At 65.1% G+C, this 17091-nt stretch overlaps 2 protein-coding genes across 4 annotated transcripts; both read left to right on the top strand.

Annotated features, from left to right (window-relative positions):
• The first annotated feature begins 67 nt into the window (after nt 1-67).
• Nucleotides 68-9845, top strand: ANKRD24 (ankyrin repeat domain 24). 3 transcript variants are annotated; one of them, XM_052802041.1, is made up of 19 exons: nt 68-626; nt 3119-3249; nt 3350-3438; nt 3764-3828; nt 4071-4128; nt 4209-4279; nt 4523-4629; nt 4708-4895; nt 5526-5554; nt 5721-5813; nt 6338-6448; nt 6560-6604; nt 6726-6824; nt 6898-6970; nt 7092-7213; nt 7284-8540; nt 9064-9201; nt 9296-9361; nt 9540-9845. In XM_052802041.1, the coding sequence occupies exons 1-19, from the start codon at nt 591-593 to the stop codon at nt 9615-9617; spliced, it is 2856 nt and encodes a 951-aa protein (XP_052658001.1). In that variant the 5' UTR covers nt 68-590; the 3' UTR covers nt 9618-9845. The 3 variants fall into 3 exon arrangements, with proteins under 3 accessions (XP_052658001.1, XP_052658000.1, XP_052657999.1); XM_052802040.1 differs by lacking the exon at nt 68-626 and adding an exon at nt 636-2014 and having other exon boundaries at nt 6338-6442; XM_052802039.1 differs by lacking the exon at nt 68-626 and adding an exon at nt 636-2014.
• Nucleotides 9846-10493: 648 nt separating this feature from the next.
• EBI3 (Epstein-Barr virus induced 3) lies at nt 10494-13372 on the top strand. The gene is made up of 7 exons (XM_052801715.1): nt 10494-10520; nt 10798-11011; nt 11750-11974; nt 12074-12191; nt 12310-12482; nt 12796-12959; nt 13098-13372. Exons 1-7 carry the CDS (start codon nt 10494-10496, stop codon nt 13248-13250), a joined length of 1074 nt encoding a protein of 357 aa, XP_052657675.1. The 3' UTR covers nt 13251-13372.
• Nucleotides 13373-17091: the final 3719 nt, after the last annotated feature.

The following is a 17091-nucleotide window of genomic DNA, read 5'->3' as shown; positions in this document are numbered from 1 at the left end:
GGAGGGCAGGGCGAGGAGAGGGGGCTGGTTGTCTTCATCTTGTCAGGCCTGGACTGTTCCCCCCGGCTTATAGGGCTGTGATAAGGGGCAGGGGGGAGGAGAAGCAGGGCAGGGGGTACCAGCAAGGGCATGGGTGCCGGGGAAGGGCAGGGGTCAGGGCCCAGCCATGCCCCTCACCACCTGCAGCCCCAGACTCCTGAGAGGGCCAAGGGGCCTGACCTTGCTGCCCTCATACCCCCCAGCTCGCTCTCTGGGCCTGGCCCTGCTGTGCCACATCCCCTCAGCTCTCTGTGCCTGGGCATTTCAGGGGTGCAAGCAGACACCCCCCCACCCCAAGCGGGGCTTGTCCCCCCCCCCGGCTGCCCCAGTGCTGCCAGCTGTAACCGCAGCCGCAGCCAGGCCGTAACCCAACTCCCTCGCGTCTGGTCCCCCGCCTCTCCGGGCGCTGCGCCTGGTGGGGAGACGGCAGGCGAGGACGGGGCTCTGGGAGCAGCGGGTCTGGGGGTGGCTGAGCCGATATCAGTGGGGGAGAGACCCTCGAGCGCAGCCGTCCCCCATCCGGGTGCCACGGGGCTGAGGCTGGAGCCGTCATGAAGAGCCTGAAGGCCAAGTTCAAGAAAGCAGACGTGAGTGCCATCCCCAGGGACCTGGGAACGCGGGGACTTGCCTGGGGATGTCCACGGGGACATGGGGACCTGCCCTGGGATGACCCAAGTTTCACAGGGAGACAGGGACCTGCCCTGGAATGTCCACGGGGACACGGGGACCTGCCCCGGGATGTCCCAAGTTTCACAGGGACATGAGGATATGGGGATCTTCCCCAGGATGTCCCCAGTGTCACAGGAACATGGCAACCTGCCCTGGGACGTGGGCTGGCTGCTCACCATGGGGACAGCAGCCCCATGGAGGTTGGCACTGGCACCCTGGTTGGTGGGATCGAGCTCCTGGTGTACCCAAGGGTGCTCCCAGGGCCATTGTTGGGAGCGGGGCAGAGCAAAGGAAAAAAGGCAGCAGCAGGGAGAGGGAAGCAGGTCCCAGGTCCCTGCGCTGTCCCCTTCTTGGGGATGGCTGCCAGCTTTCCAGCTGTCACAGCCAGTGGAACCAGCATGTCGATGCTCCTCAATTATTCAGCACCAGCCTGGCATGGGGCCACAGGCTCTCGCCATCGTCCACACGGGGCAGAGGGTGACAGTGCTGTCCCCAGTGCCTATGGCAGCACCGGGTGGACATGTGTGCTGGGGACACGTGGTCACAGGTTGAAGTCCCTCACCTGGAGTCTGTGGACCTGCCCTGCTCAGGGTGCTCTGTACCTCAGTTTCCCCACACTGCCCTGGACAGTTCTCTGAGTGTGGAGGGATGAGAGGCTGCTGCTGTCCTGCTGCCCCCAGGGCTCTTCCAGGACAGCTTCCTGGGGATCCTTTCCATTTTGGGGTTCCCTCCTTGAGGGGAGTTTGCCAAGCCACCGAGATGCAGGCAGGAGGTCCTGCCCCTCCATTGGCCCCAGGGCTGCGGTGGGAGGTAATTCTGTGCCCCCTAGGGCAGGGGGTCCCACGTCCTCCTCTTTGGGGAGTAGGATCTTGGTGGCAGGAGGATGCTCATCCCCTTCATTTGGGGGTGCACTGCTGCCTCACCTTGGGGTGGGAAAGCTGCCCCCCACCCCAACCCCTCACACTTTAACTGGGACCAACCTGGGTGCTGCTCCCTGACTGGGACCTTGGTACCTGCTCCGTGGCAGGGATGCAGGGATGCCTGGAGCTCTGGATGCTGAGGAGGGAGGGAAGGAGGGAAAGAAGGAGGGACGGAGGGATGGAGGGAGGCGGATCCTGGCTCCCACTGCGGCAGGACCCGGCCCCCGCCCGGGCAGCGATGCTGGACCGAGCTGGGGTCTGGGGTCCACGGCCTGGAGCCCCAGCCTGTCCTCGCCCAGGCGGGGGGCAAGGGATGCATGGCTGCCCGCCGCCTCCTCCTCAACACCATGAAGCAGATCTGCCTCTGTGCTGCTGCCTCCTTCGCGGTACGTCCCTGTCCTCCATCTCTGGTCCCCTTTGGTCACGTCCTCCGGGGTAAGCCGTGTCACCCCCACCCCACCTGGCCGCCCTCCATCCCCATCCCCATCCCGGGGCTCTGCTGCGTCCTCTCCAACCTGCTTTGTCCTTGCATGACAAGGGTGTGGGGGGGGGCGGGCACCACCCTCCCAGTTTGCCCAATAACCCTGAGAAACTGGTTTATTCCCTGCCCCTGGATGGGGTCCGCTGGCCCCGCAGGGCTGAAGGGTCTTGCAGGGGCACCAGGCGGGCACAGTGGCACAGGTCCTGTGCCTGGCACTGGGCACCAGGCTGGCGAGGGGCAGGATGCAAGCAGCTCCCGAAAGGTGACATCCATTTCCTGCCGCTGCGGCCGCAGAGAGCTCCGGTTTGTCGTCACAGGCTGCGGGGTGAACCCAGGGCTTTCCGTGCTGGTCCTGTCCTGCTGTGCGTCGCTCCCTCAGGATGGGGATGTGTGGGACCACTGGGTCAGCAAGTCCCCACCCAGCCCCAATCCTGCGCAGGGCTGGGGACAGCGTTGTGCCCCATATATCCCAGGGAGGCTGGAGCCATCCCAGGGAACCTGCTCTCACTGCCAACAGTGCTCGCCCTGGCTTGGTCCCTTCCTTGGTGGGGAGCAAAGCAGGGCTGTGAACAGGGTCAGTGGGGACACCTGGGCAGGGATGGGGCTCAGGCACCTCATGGGTGCTGGCTGTGTTTAGCATTGGGGTCAAACCCTGGGGTAGGGGCAACCAGGCAGTGTCAGCTCCCTCCCAAATCCTAGCCAGTCACAGCCTGGCTCATCCACCGCTAAACTGGGGCAGCTCTGTAGACCTCCTGGTCTGTAAGCTGCAAACTGGGTGGGCGCTGAAGAGGATCCTCACCCCAGGCAGCTGTCCCAGCTAAACCCTCCATATCTGGGGGCCAGGCACCACAGCACCCAGGAAAGGGGTTTGCCCAGAGATGGCCACCCAAGGGATAGGGATGGGTGGAAGACAGCAGGCGTAGGGATGAGGACAGGCACCTGAGCCCAGCCCAGCACCTCTCCCTGGGGACAGCCCACCCATCACAGCCTCCTCTTGGCTTCACTGCAGAGCCAGGACTGGACCAAGAACGATGAGAAGCTCCTGCAAGCTGTGGATTACAATGATGCCGGGAGGGTGACGTCTCTCCTCGTCCGCAAGGGCCTGGTCCCCACCAAGCTGGACTCGGAGGGCAAATCCGCGTAAGTGCTGACCCACGTCCCTGGGACACCGGGGACACAGGGCTGGGGACAAGGCTGGGGGCCAGGGACGTGAGTCCAACAGCCCATGGTCTTGCTGCAGGTTCCACCTGGCCGCCATGCGGGGGAACGTGGACTGCCTTGAAGCCATGCTGGCTCACGGTGTGGATGCCATGACCAAGGATAGCTCGGGTGAGGGCATGGCCGCCACGCGCCCCTGGCTAACGCCATGGACCACCCAGGGCCACCGGTGCTCCCTAGTTGTTCCCACCCTGCCAGCAGTTGAGGCTGAGGGGACAGAGGTGATGGCCACACCTGTGGCGGCTGTAAATTGTCCCAGCTTCCTACAGGGACTCAAGCACTGACTGATGGTGCTCCTGGGGATGTCCCCATCCTATTCAGCCCCAGTCCAGCAGATCCTCCCGTGTGCCAATCCGTCTGTCTGTCACCCAGCTGGTCCCCTCTGCCACAGACCCATTGTCTGTTCTCTGACCCATCTATCTGTCCCTCTCCCCAGGTTACACTGCCCTGCACCTGGCATCCAAGCATGGCCACCCGCAGTGCGTCAGCAAGCTGTTGCAGGTACCAGGGCTGGGAGCACAGTGCTGCAAGGGAGGGAGGGTGCTGTGCAAGTGAGGTGTCCTCTCTGTCCTTGAACTCCCTTCCCTCGCCAGTGGTGTTGGTTGGCATGGTGGTTCCTGGCACTGTGTGGTGCTGCCCGGCACCCACTCATCCCTCCACCATGCCAAGGAGCCACGTCCGCTCGAGCAGTCTGTCTGTCTGTCTGTCCCCTGTCCTCCTGTAACCCAGGCTCTCTCCCTCAGGCCTCCTGCCCTGTGGACGTGGCCGACGGCAGCGGCCGAACAGCACTGCACCACGCAGGTGAGTGGGGACAGTGCCAGCCCCGTCCTGCTTGTGTCCCCGTGGGAGGCAGAGTGCTGAGCCTCTGTCCTTCTCCCCAGCGGTCAGTGGCTGCATCTCATGCTCGGAGATCCTCTGTGATTTCAAGGCTCCCTTGAACATCAAGGACAAGGTGAGATCCCTCTGCTCCTCACCGTGCCATGCTGCGCAGTGCAGCAAGGGACCGGGCTGGGGCTGCCTCTGAAATGCAGCAGCTTCTGGGGTGGAACGCAGCAGCTGGCAGTACCTGGGGTTCCTGGGGTGAAAACACACCATGAAGTGGGATGTGGAAATCTGGGAGATAATGGGAGCAGGGTGCCCCATGGGGAAATCTGAGCCTCGTCTGCACATCCTCACCCAACCTGACCTTGCCCAGGATGGCTCCACACCGCTGATCCTTGCTGCCAAGATGAGCCACTCAGAGCTGTGCCGGTACCTGCTGCACCGCGGCGCGGCTGTCAACAGCCGGGACCTGCAGGGGAGGTGAGTCTGCACTGGTGGGGACTGGGGGTGGATGGAGGGAGTGGGCCCCCTCACCTCTGCTCTCACCACTCTGCTCAGGACAGCCTTGATGCTGGCCTGTGAGAATGGCAGCGTGGAGACAGTGGAGGTGCTCGTCAACGCTGGTGCCCGGGTGGCCGTGGTGGACTCCACAGGTCACGATGCCACGCACTACAGCCTGGCCACGGGCAACGCTCTTATCCAGCACTTCCTGCAAGAAGCTGCTCCACGCCAGTCCTGGGCCAGCGGTAAGGCAGCCGTGCCACCCTGGTGCTCCTTGTCCACAGGGGATGGACCCACGGGGGTGTTTTCACCCTGCAGGGTGCTTTGGGGCGGAGCTGTCTCTAACCCATGGCTGGAAGAGGCTGAGCAAGGATTGGGGGCATATGTCCCCTTTTCCCATGCGCTGGGGGTGCCTTCACCCATGCTGTTGCCGGCCGAGGGCTGGGAGGTGGTGCTGGGCCTTGGTTGCCTGTCTCAGTGTCTGCACATGCTTGCATGTACATGTTCACACGTGTTTGCAAGCATGGGGGAATAAGTGCATGTGTGTATCAGCCAGTGTGTTTGTACATGTCTGTGTGTGCCTGTCTGTGTGCGCCTGTCTGTGTGCATGTGCCTCCCCGTGTCTGCACATGGGTGTGCACCCCTGTGATTACACATCCATGTATATCCCCATATTTGTCTGTCTGCATGTGTCCCTTATATGCACATGTGGCCCCTGGGCACACGTGTGTGTGTGTGTGTGCCTCTTGAGTGCCCACCCCGGTATGAGCACGTGCAGGGGTGCCCCTGCACCCACGTGGGCTCTGCCTGCTGTGCCCACCCCTACGATCCCCTAAACCTCCCGAATTTCTCTTTCTTCCTGCTCTGCCCCACAGAAGAGGAGTCAACCGAGCAGACGTCCCAGGTAAGGGCCTGCCTGGCTGCTCACCTCTCATCAGGGCTGGCCTGGCCTCAGCCCCTGAGATGGGGGGGGTCCCCAGGAGCCCTGGGGCTCTCCAAGGTGGCGATGGGTCAGGAAGGAGGAAAGCCACTTTATATGTAATGTCCTCTCTACCCTGGTGTCTCTGCAGACGTCTTCGCCCAGCCAGTTATCCGTCAGGGAGAAGAGCAGCACCCCAAGGAAGAGGAAAGCCCCTCTGCCTCCCCTGGGCACCCCCAGCCAGGTGAGAGAGGGGTCCCCCTTAGCTCCATGTCCGCACCCAGCTTGGCAGGCGCAGGGTAGCCAAACCATGGCCAGCTCAGGCAAACTTCTCCAGCTTTGCCCTCCCCTTCAGTGGAGGTGATGCTCACAGGCTGGCCTGAGCTGCAGTGGAGGCTTCGTCCCCACTCCCGGGGTGCATGCAGCATCCCAGGCCCCAAGCACGTGCTGTTGGCAGGGCAGAGGCTATCAGCCCCTGTCTATCCACCCTGTGGGCCTAAAACACCCCTTACCTGGGGGGCTGTGCTGGCATTGGGGGGTCCATGCCCTGCCAGAGCCTTTCCTTCTCTCTCTGGTGTCAAAAAGCACCCTGCACACCCTGGAGTGTGGCTCGCCCGTGGGGGCACGTGGTGCCTGGAGAGCTGCAGCTAAGCCTGGCTGGGCTCAGCCTGCTACAGCCCCCCTGGTGAGGATGAGCAGGAGGGGGCCGACAGCGCGGAGGGGGCTGGCAGTGCCTGGCACTGAGGCTTGGCAGCTGCTCATCTGCAGGAGGACCGGGATGCCTACGAGGAGATTGTGCGGCTGCGGCAGGAGCGGGCCCAGTTCTTGCAAAAGATCCGGGGCCTGGAGCAGCAGGAGAAGCAGAGACGGGAGGTACCAGTGAGCCGCAGGGTCGCTGGGGAGATGCCACCATGTCCCTTGGGAGCAGAGGGGACAGGAGGGATGGGGACAGCATTTATCCCTCCCTGTTTTCTCTTTGTGTCCTGCTAGCGGGCAGAGCTGGATGAGGGCTCCTTGCGCTCCATGGAGAAGCAGGTGAGGCCAGCGAAGAGGTCATGGGTGCCCTCAGCTCTCTTGAGGGGTCCTGGTGCTTGGGGATGCTATTGGGACTCTGGTGGGAGCGAAGGGGACCCTGTGCCTGTGTCCTGCCCCACAGATCCAGGAGCTGGAGGAGCGGCTGGCGGCGCGGGATGGTGAGAAGGAGCGGCTGGGCAAGGAGGTGGAGGCTCTGCGGAGCCGCTTGTCCTCACTGGAGGTAGGTGCAGGTAGCAGCTGGCAGTGCCAGGGGCTGGGGTGCGTGGGGGCTGACCACCACTCTGCACCCCCAGAATGAGAAGGAGAACACAAGCTATGACATCGAGACACTGCAGGATGAGGAGGGAGACCCGCTTGAGTTCCCAGGTAGGTCCCTGCTGGCCTCCCAAGGTCCCCATGGGGCTGGGCAGCCCTCGGGGAGGTGGTACCCTGCAGCGGGGAGTGGGGGCACGGGTGGGCATGGCACCGGAGTCCCTGTGCCCCGCAGGGGCAGAGCTGCTGCTCTCCAAGAAGACACTGAGCCCCTCGGCCGAGGAGCTGCTGGCCACGCTGCAGGGGCAGGTGCAGTCCCTCACCGTGCAGAACAAGGAGCTGAGGGAGAAAATACAGGCAAGTCTCTGTCTGTCAGTCTGTCCCTCCCTGCCTCTGGCCCCTGGTGGCTTCACTATCTCCTCGGCAGGTGCTGGAGAACTATGAGCGGGACGAGAGCAACCCGTCCACCCCAGGGGACTTCGTGCCCGCCAGCCTCTACAATGCCCTCCAACGTGAGCTGGAGCAGTTGCGGGCGCAGCGCTTGGAGTCGCCGCGGGGCACGGATACAAGGGATGAGGCCGGTGGGCAGCCGGAGAGGCAGACCAGTGCCTCGGAGCAAACCCCCGAGCAAATCGGGGAGGGAAGTACAGCGCAGCGGCTTGCTGAGGAGCCAGCCTGGACCTGGGGCGAGTGCAAGGCGGCGCTGGGTGAGCTGCGGGTGCCACGCACACAGACCTCCTCCTCGGCGGCCGAGCGGGAGGCCGGCGCTGAGCTGGCGGAGGCCCGGGCAGCCCTGCGGCAGACGCAGGCAGCACTGGAGGAGCGGGAGCAGCGGGTGAAGGAGCTGCAGGCGCGTTTGGAGGCCGGCGCGGAGGCTGCGGAGGTGACGGCCTCCCTGGGAGCCTCCCTGGAGGAGGCATCGAGGGAGAAGGAGGCCTTGCTGGAGCGCTGCGGCCGGGCGGAGGCAGAGGCAGAGGCCCTGCGGCGGGAGCTGGAGGCCAAGACGCGGGACTGGCGGGCGGCCGGCGGCCCCGAGCCGGAGCCGGGGGTGCTGGAGCGACGGGTGGCAGAGCTAGTGCAGCAACACGAGGAGGTGACGGCTCAGCTGGGGCAGCTGCGGGAGACGCTGGGTCGCAGGGAAGCCGAGCTGGGCACCCTGCGGGAGCAGCTGGCCGCCCGGCCGGTGGGGCGTCGGGAGCACGAGGAGGCCCTGGCGCGGCTGCGGCAGGCGCAAGCGGAGGCGGAAGGCCGGGTGCCGCGGGAGGAGCACGCCCGGGCCACGGCGGCGCTGGAGGAGCAGGCGCAGGCGCTGCGGGAGCGGGCGGCCCGGCTGGAGGCGGCGGCGGAGGCCAAGGGGCGCGAGGCCGCCCGGCTGGAGGCCGAGCTGGCGACGGCGGTGCCGCGGGGAGAGCACGAGGCGGCGCAGGCGGGACTGCGGGCCGAGGCGGCGGCGCTGGCCCAGCGGCTGGACGAGCTCTCGCGGCGGCACGAGAAGACGTGCGAGGAGGTGTTTCGGGTGCAGCGGCAGGCCCTCTTCATGAAGAGTGAGCGGCAGGCGGCAGAGGAGCGCCTGGCCGCCGCGAAGAAGCAGCTGGCGGAGGCGCAGGACGAGGCGCGGCGGCTGCGGGAGCTCCACGGCCACGCCGAGGACTCGGCACGGCTGGTCAGGGACAGGGACAGGAAGGTAGGGGACAGGGAGGAGGTGTCGGGGGTTAGCGAGGGGCTCCTGGGAGGGGAAATGGGTGGCCCGGGTGCTGCTCGGGTGAGCTGAGCCGGCCAGCTCGCAGGGGAGATGCGCTTGCAAGCGTGCACACGCGTGTGTACACAGATGTGTGCACACGTGTACATGCACACATGCATATACGTGCATACGTGGACATGCATGTGCACGCACAAGTGCGCGGGCTGGCACACACTTGCACGTGCCTGCACATACGTGCACCCTTGCACACATAAGAGCAAACACGGACACGCGCGCAGCCCTGCGTGCGGACTTGCCGCTCTCCCGGCTGTTCCCCTTTTTTCCTCCCCAAGCTGAGACTGAAACCGGGGGCAGAAGGGGTGGGGTGGGAAAGCCCCAGCTCTGCCCCTGCCTGGGCGCAGGGGCCACCCGGGGGTGGGTGGCAGCAGGCACGGCCATGCGTGGACCCCAGGGGAGTTGGGGCTGAGGGGTCCCTGCGTCTCTATAACCTCTGTGCGCTGTGCAGATCACTGAGCTCTCTAAGGAGGTCTTCAGGCTGAAGGAAGCCCTGAACGCCCTCCCCGAGTCCCGGGGACCGCCGCAGTCACCCCCCAACACTGCTGCGCTCCAGGCCAGGATCCGTGTGCTGGAGGAGAAGCTGGCGGTGGGTAGCGGGGGGTCTTGTGGCCGTCGCCTGGTGGGTTCTGGGCTTCCATAAGCCCCCAGCCCCGTGCTCAAACCCACTCGCTCTCTTGCAGGAGACAGAAATGCGGCACAGCAAGGTGGTGACGCTGTACCGGAGCCACCTGCTCTATGCGGTGCAGGTGAGATGGGGATGTGGCTGTGGGGGAACTGGGGACACCAGGGCACCAGCCAGCCACACGTCGGTGCCCGTATGCACGTGGGAGGCAGCAAGGGTGCCAACCCGTGGGCGCATGGGCCACACACAGAGACTCCCTGATGTCCCCTCTGACGTCCCCGCCAATGTCCCCTTCACCCCAGGGCCACATGGATGAGGACGTGCAGAGACTCCTGTGCCAGATCCTGAAGATGCAGCGGCTGCAGGAGCAGGGCAGATAAGCCCCTGCCACCACGGCAGTGCCGCAGGGTTCGGTGGCACAGCCAGTGACACGGCTGGGGGGCCAGGCCCGTGATAGCACCTTCTGTGCCCCTTTGCTTCTCTGGGCAGCACCCTGTCACTGCCACACGCACCCCCACACCCACCCGGCCCTGGGGGGCCTGTGCCAGCCCCCCTGCTGCCCCACGCGCCCCAGCACAGCAGCAATAAAGTGTTTATACTCATGTCAACGGGACAGCTCATTTCTGGGGTGACAAGGGTGGGCACAGGGACACAGGTGCTGGGGGCTGCGGGGTAGGTTGGCGGAGCTGGGGATGGTAGGGGATCGGTGCCATCATCTCCTCCAGCGCCGATGTCCCCAGATGGGAGCGGGTGACCGTGAAGGAAGCGGGGCGGTGGCATGGGAAGGGTTGAAACTCTCTTGGCCAGAGCCAAAACCGCGTTCCTGCGGGTCCGGGGCAGGCAGAGGCCCTGTGCGTGGGAATCCCTGTGGAGCCACGCTGGGCGGCGGGTCCCCACTGGGGACGGTGTTTCCTGCGCGAGGAAGTGGGCTGAGGCCGACCGGGGCTGCGGCTTTCCGCACCGGTGGTGGCAGAGCCTCTGGTCCCAGATGCCTGGATCCGCTGCGGTGAATGTGACAGGGGACAGGGCTCCCCATGGGGCTGGGGGCTTAGGGGGGTGTTGGGGGCTAGGGGTGGCCCCGCAGCACCTTGTCCATGGTATGGGGAAAGCCAAGCTGAGCCAGCCCGCAGCCAGGGTGGGCGACGACAAAGGCAGGATCGGTCCCTGTGGTGCTGGGCTTGGTCACAGCGGGGAACTCAGCTCAGCCCCCAGGCTGGGTTTTGGGGGGGTCTCTGGGAGGGACAGTCCCTCCCCAGATGCCCTGGGAGGTGGGGGCCATCCAAGTGCGCTGGCCCCTTCCCTGGCCAAGGCCCAGAGTGACTCGAAACCCCGATTCCGGGCACGGGACCGCAGGGGCGGCTGCAGGTCCCCGTGGGAAACCCCGGTCACACAGGGTGCTTTCGCTCCCGCCTCCGCCCCCTCCTCCTTCCTGGCAGCAGGATCTGGCCACTGCGGCGAGAAACCATCCCCTGTCCCCAGGGCGTGCGGCAAGGCCAGAGGGGAAACTGAGGCACGGCACTGTGGGGTGGACCGGAGATGGGTTTGAACCCCTGGCTTTAGGGCCATGTCCCTGGACCACCTGGGGACCTGTGGCCTTGGTGTCCCTGCTGTCCCCTGCCCTGGGGTTTGACCATCCTGCCTGTCCCCACAGGTCCCTGGAACCGGGCAGCTCCGCTGAGTCTCCCTGACATGAAGTGGCTTTGGGTGGTGGCTTTTGTGGCACCCACCTGCACCATTCCCTACAACGGCACGGCGGGCAGCACTGGGGACGGAGGTATGGGGGGACGGGGACAATGGGGACAGAGGTCTGGGGGCATGCGGGACTGGGGATGGAGGGACTGGGGCAGCTGGGATGGAGGTATGGGGGGACCTTGGGGGACGGGTAGGCTGGGGACAGAGGTATGGGGGACTGGGGAGGGATTGGGGGGCTGGGATGGAGGTTGGGAGGAGTGGGGCGGGGGGCTGGGGACAGTTGGGCTGGGGGCAGAGGTATGGGGGCATGCAGGACCGGCAATAGAGGGACCAGGGGTCTGGAATGGAGGTATGAGGGGATCTGGCGCTACTAGAGACAGCAGGACTGGGCAGACTGGGAGCACTGGGGATGGAGGTGGAGGGAGCAGGGATGGAGGTTATAGGGGCATCGGGGGTACTGGGGACACTGAGGGGACCGAAGACAGACTTACAGGGCATCTAAGGATAGAGGTATAGGGACATCGGAGGGATTGGGAACATGGGGGGACTGGTGATGGAGGAATAGGGACACTGGGGACATGAGGGGACCAAGGACAGAGGCACGAGGGCTGGGGGCATTGGGGAGGGAGGGGCACCGGGCTGCTGGAACAGAGTTGGGGGGCCCAGGGAGGCACAGACCCTTCCTGCCCCAGCGTCACCCCCTACCCCTCCCTGCCCCTGCCCCGGTGCGTCCCCTCGACTCCCCTGCTGGGGACCACAGGGGGGACATGGGGGGGTTGCCCCAGGGGGTGCACCCCATGCCCACTGCCATGTCCCCCAGGCCACTGCACCCTGCAGCACGGCACCCTGGGCACCGAGGTGCTGCTGCGGTGCCCGGCCGCAGCGGAGGGGCCGGCTGAGTGGCGCTGGGGGGGGACTGTCCTGGGAACGTATCCTGCACCGGGGCTGGCCCTCCCCAACGCCAGCCTGGTGCACGAGGGCCGCTACAGCTGCCACCACCCTGGCACCGGCGAGACCTGGGCCACCATCTGCCTGCGGCTGGGCTGTGAGTGACCCTGGCCCCCCCCCCCCCCATGACCCCCGCTGCTGGCTGGGGGTCTCCTGGGGAGGCTGGCAGCGGGGTGATGACTGTCCCCCACCCCAGATCCCCCTGCACTCCCTGCTGTCGAGTGCTGGGCCATCAGCTATCCGCAGGCAGTGAACTGCTCCTGGGTCCTGACCCCCGAGCCACTGCTGGACACTGACTTCGTGGCCACGTACAGGTCAGTGGGGGGGCCCCCGAGCTCCAGCTGAGCCCCCCCGTCCCGTGCTTGCGTCGCACGTGGGGCTGCAGGCAGAGCAGCCTGCCCCTCGCCCAGCTCCCCTCTCCGTCCCCCCCAGGCATGGCGTGTGGGGGGCCACAGAGACGGGCGAGTGCGTCCGCACGGGGCCACGGAGCTGCTCCTTCGGGGACGTGCAGATGTTCTCCCTCACCCCCTACATGGTGAACGTAACGGCCGTGAACCCCCTGGGCACTGCCTCCAGACTCCTGCCTTTCCTCCTGGAGAACGTCAGTGAGTGCTGCTGGGACGGGCCTGGGTCCCCGCAGACCCCTCGCACTCAACCCCCCACCTCCCAAGCAGCGTTCCGCGCCTGGGTCTAATCCAGCCCTGGGGCTTCCTTTGGGCCTTTCCCCTCCGGTTTCCTCCCGTACTTGGGATGTGGAAACATCAGTGCAATGATTTGCTGGGTCTCAGGCCACCTCCGCAGCCGGGATTGTGCAGCTCAGTTGACGGGGCTGGGGGACACGTCATCGCTGTCCCCAGCGGCCCGTGCCAGATCCCCCAGCCGGCACCTCACGCCTTCGTTGTCTCCCTGCTTCGTTAGTAAAGCCGGACCCCCCCGAGGACCTGCGGGTCTCACCCATCCCTGGGGAGACCAAGAAGCTGCTGCTGGAGTGGAGCCCACCAGGGTCTTGGCCCTTCCCGGAGTACTTCCCGCTGAAGTATCGCATTCGCTACGCCCGGGGGGAGAGCTCTGTCACCAAAACGGTACTGCCCACCCCCCCGCTGCATCCCCCACTCTCCCACAGGGGGTAAACTGAGGCAGAGCTGAACGACGCATCCCTGAGCAAGGCTGTGTCCTGGCCCCCCGGCCCATGGGTGTCCCTAACTTCGCTCTACCCTTAGATCGGGCCATACGAGCAGACATCTTACACCCTGACGGGAGTGCGACCCGGGACCCTCCACCGCATCCAGGTGGCCGCCAAGGACTTCACGGACTCCGGGGAGTTCAGTGCCTGGAGCCTGCCGGCCTCAGGGACGCCCTGGATGGAGCCATGACAGGCAGAACAGGGCCAGCGTCCCCTTCCCCATCCCACTCCTCTCCCTTGTCCCACCGAGGGACCCCACGTGCCCTCCATCCCCGTGCCCCCAGCAGCGTGGAGCCACCAGTACTGGAGGGACCCGCCAGAAACAGGCAATAAAACAGCTTGAGGCTCTGATCTCCATCCTGCTTTTGTAATGTTCTCCACCAAGCGGCCGAGCTGCCCCTGGGGAGGGTCCCTTTGCTGTCTGCGAGGCCGGACGGGGCCGGGCCGGCCCTGGCCATGGGCGGAGGCGAGGACACCGGCCCCGATCACCTCAACTGGTCCATATGGCCCGCACTGGGCCCTGTGGAGGGTCCGGACCGGTCACTTTGCCTGCCTCCCCCCCGCCCCCAAGGCCGTGGCTGGTCTCTGTGGCCTCAGCTGGTCCCTGGGACCCCGCCACGGCCCAGACTGGGCCCCCCCAGGCCTGCACGACCCCCGTGGCCCCTCTCCATGGTCTGGGCTGGTCTCCGGGCCGCCCGCAGGGCCCGGCCCGGTCCCCCGGCGACCTCCCGGGGTCCGGCTCTCACCCCCGGAACCTCTTTTCGGGTCACCGCGGGCGAGCGGACTTCTTGGCGGAGAGCACAGCTCGCTGACGGACGGCAGAGACAGCCAGTAGCAGGCGAGAATCCGCCGGCTTGTGGCCTGACTCACCAATGAGCGGTGGAGGAGGGCGGGGCCATTTCCAGGAAGTGGAGGGTCGCAGCGGGGCTGAGGGGGGGCGTGTGTGCGGCCATGTCGGAGCGGGAGGTGTTGGACGTGAGCTGGGGGGGTACCCTGGTCGCTGTGGGGGGGTACAGAGGCCGGGGGTGCTGGGGGGGGCCCTGCTTGTTGTGGAGGGGTCCCCAGGCTGAGGGAATCTTCAGCGCTTCCCAGGTTGGAGGCGTTCCTGATGGCTGTAGGTGGGGTTCCCAGGCTGAAGGTGGGCCTTGGGGGGGGGCTCTGATGGATTGAGAGGGGGCCCGCAGGCCGGGAGGGGTAGCTGGTGGGTGTGGGGAGTCTCAGGCTGACCGTGGGTCCCAGACTGGGGGCGGAGGGGGGGGGGGGCGGCTGGGCTGGGGCTCCTGTGCTGCCTGGGCAAACGGGTTAGGCCCTAAAATCATGGGGGGGCTGGCTGGGGGGGTTGAGCCAAGGGCTCGGGGAGAGGCAGACACCGCTGCCAGGACCTGGCAGGGGGTGGTGGATGGGGCGTTTGGCCCCTGAGAGCATACCCGGTTAGTGGGGACGCTGGCGCCTGCTGCGTGGAGCTGATCCCTTAGGCTGATGTGGCAGCTGGGAGCCTGCCTGCCAGGGTTCACACTGCTCTGGGTGACTCTGCGCCCAGCACACACGCGTCTCTGCTTTGTCTCTGTAGAAATACTACCCGCCGGACTTCGATCCTGCTAAGATCCCAAAGCTCAAACTCCCAAAGGACCGACAGTATGTGGTGCGGCTGATGGCCCCCTTCAACATGCGGTAAGAGGGGCTGTGCCGGTCAGAAGGAAGAGGCTGTAGAAGAGAAGAGTTTGTTTAGGAATTGTTTCGTCTCCATCCGCTGCGGTGGAGCTGCTGCCAGCAGCCGTTAGAGGTGACACAGACCAGAAGGAAAGGGGTGAGGGAGAGGGAAGAGATGCTGTGGGTGATTTGGGGGCTCTTTGAAGAGTAGGTACTGAATTTCCAAAGGCGAAAATAACCATTGCTCAGAATCTGGGCTGACACAGCCCGAAAAATCACTTGGACTTTTATTGGTCTGTTTGTTCTCTTCTTTTGATGTGTTATGGACTTCTCTTTCTTCTTTTTTAGTTGCAAGACGTGTGGTGAATACATCTCTAAGGGGAAGAAATGCCCGTAAGGAGACTGTTCAGAATGAGGTGTACTTGGGACTTCCCATCTTCCGCTTCTACGGTGCCCGGCAGAGATCACTTTCAAGGTGAAGTATTTTCTGTGTTTTCTGGGGAGGCTGCACGGTCTGCAGACTCAAGTGAGCCTGGAAGCATGCAATCTACCCATACCTCATGGGAAAGAGGCGTCCTAGCAAAGGCTGAGTCTAAGCGTGTGCTTTTTGGTGTTTCTTCCCTTTTTGTAGCGGTTCATAGTGCTAAAGTGTCTCGCCCAGCCACGGGCAGGGAGCGGCAGCGCATCAGCTGGAGGAGAATGAAGGGAACGTGGGTGCCGAGGTCTGCCCTGCGATGTGAGTGAAATTGGGAAATGTTCGCCTGGAGCTACGGAAGTGGTGACAGGATGGCTGGAGTGGAGTTGTCCCAATACAATGACGTTGCTGTCCTGCATTTTCCTTAGATCTTGAGAACGCCGTGGAGCACAGAGCCACTCGGAACTTGCAAGCTGAGAAAGTCTTGGAGGAAGAGGAGAAGATGATGCAGGAGGAGAGGGGGAAAGGAGGAGAGAAACAATCCCTGGCAAAAAAAAAAAATCCCCAGGGCGCTATGAAGGGCAGCAGGGCCCTGCCCAGTCCCCCTCCAAGCCCGGCTGAGCCCCTGGGGAACTCTGCAGTGCAGAAGGGTCTTGCCTGGCCCCGTTAAGCCCGGCCCCAGCCCCGGGGTCTCTCTCTGGCGGGCGGCAGAGCAGCCTGCGGAGCCCGGCCTCAGCCCCAGGGTCTCTGGAGGGAGGCAGGGCAGCCCGTGGAGCCCGGCCCCAGCCCGGGGTGTCTCTCCGGAGGGCGGCAGGGCAGCCTGCGGGGCCCGGCCCGGCCCGGCCCGGTCCCGGGGCTCTGCGGGTCCCGGTGCTGCCCCCCCTCAGGGTGTGAGGCGGCGCGGCCGCTAGGCGGCGCTGTTCGCACATGCGCAAAGCCAGCGGGGAAGCCGGTGGCCGCTTTCCCGCCGTTGCGCGGCGGTAGGGCAGCGGGGCGCCGTGCGCATGCGCAGAGTGGGCTGGCCGCGCTCTGCCGCCCTCGGGTGGTGGAAGGGCGGCAGCGTAGGCGCCCCCCCCCCCCGACGACGCATGCGCACTGCGGTCCGGCGGGGCGCGGAGGCGGCGGCTCTCAGGCTCCCGCATGCGCAGTGCAGCGCCATGTTGGGCTCCTGGGAATGGCGGGAGCTGTAGTCTTCTGGCACTGGGCTTGCAGGATGCCGTAGAGCATTGCACACCATCTCGGGAGCTGTAGTCTTTGGCGTAGCCTTCTTCGAACTCCTCTTGTTCCTTCAGATTCCCTCCCCAGGCCCTCATTTTTGTCTCTGAGCCGCCTTTTGTCCCTCTGGCCCCTTCAGGACCTCCCTACTTCTGTCACAAGTCCCGCTGAGTTCTTCTTTGTGCCCCACGGCCGTCTTTTATCCCTTTGGATCCCTCTTGTTCCCTCAGAACGCCTCCTGAGGTCTTTTTTTTGTGCCCCGCAGCAGTTTTCATCCCCTGTGCTATCTAGGATGACTCCGTTCCCTCCCTCGCCCGGTGATGACATCTGTACTCCGCTCGGATCCCATCCCGAGTTCTTCATTGTGTCCCCAGGCAAGGGAAGGTGAGGGGCTACCAGCAGCTTTCAGTCCTGGCCACTTCTGTGTGGGAGCCCTGGATGGTGGGTCTCCGTTTTGGACCCAGGCTCTGGCGAGAGCGAGGGGCTTGGTGAGGGTGAGGATTAGGTGGTCGAGCAACCACAGAGCCCCACAAGCACCTTCCCCCCAGCACAGCCCTTTTCCTGGGTGCTGACCTCCAGCGTTCCCCAGGGATTTTACCGGCCTTTGCCAGGGCACGGGCATGGCCCTGCTGCCCTCCAGAGAGCCCCAGGGCCTTTGCTGGGCTTTGCTGGTACCTGCAAGAAGCCCTCCTTCTCTTCAGAATTCCCTGAGTCCTTGTCCATGTTCAGCCAAAGCCCTGGCAGGGCTCTC

The sequence above is a fragment of the Harpia harpyja genome, chromosome 11, assembly GCF_026419915.1.
Source record: "Harpia harpyja isolate bHarHar1 chromosome 11, bHarHar1 primary haplotype, whole genome shotgun sequence".
Classification (NCBI taxonomy): Eukaryota; Metazoa; Chordata; class Aves; order Accipitriformes; family Accipitridae; genus Harpia; species Harpia harpyja.
Note: the sequence above shows the minus strand (reverse complement) of the source record. Positions and strands in the feature narration are given on the sequence as shown.

Bases quoted from the DNA above. Each gene is read 5' to 3' on its own strand.
- ANKRD24 (XM_052802039.1), top strand. From the start codon at position 1,946: ATGGCTGCCCGCCGCCTCCTCCTCAACACCATGAAGCAGATCTGCCTC. The intron at 2,015-3,118 runs GTACGTCCCTGT...GCTTCACTGCAG, and splicing joins GTGCTGCTGCCTCCTTCGCG to AGCCAGGACTGGACCAAGAA. The intron at 6,971-7,091 runs GTAGGTCCCTGC...TGTGCCCCGCAG, and splicing joins AGACCCGCTTGAGTTCCCAG to GGGCAGAGCTGCTGCTCTCC.
- EBI3 (XM_052801715.1), top strand. From the start codon at position 10,494: ATGCCCTGGGAGGTGGGGGCCATCCAA. The intron at 11,012-11,749 runs GTATGGGGGGAC...CATGTCCCCCAG, and splicing joins GGGCAGCACTGGGGACGGAG to GCCACTGCACCCTGCAGCAC. The intron at 12,960-13,097 runs GTACTGCCCACC...CTCTACCCTTAG, and splicing joins AGAGCTCTGTCACCAAAACG to ATCGGGCCATACGAGCAGAC.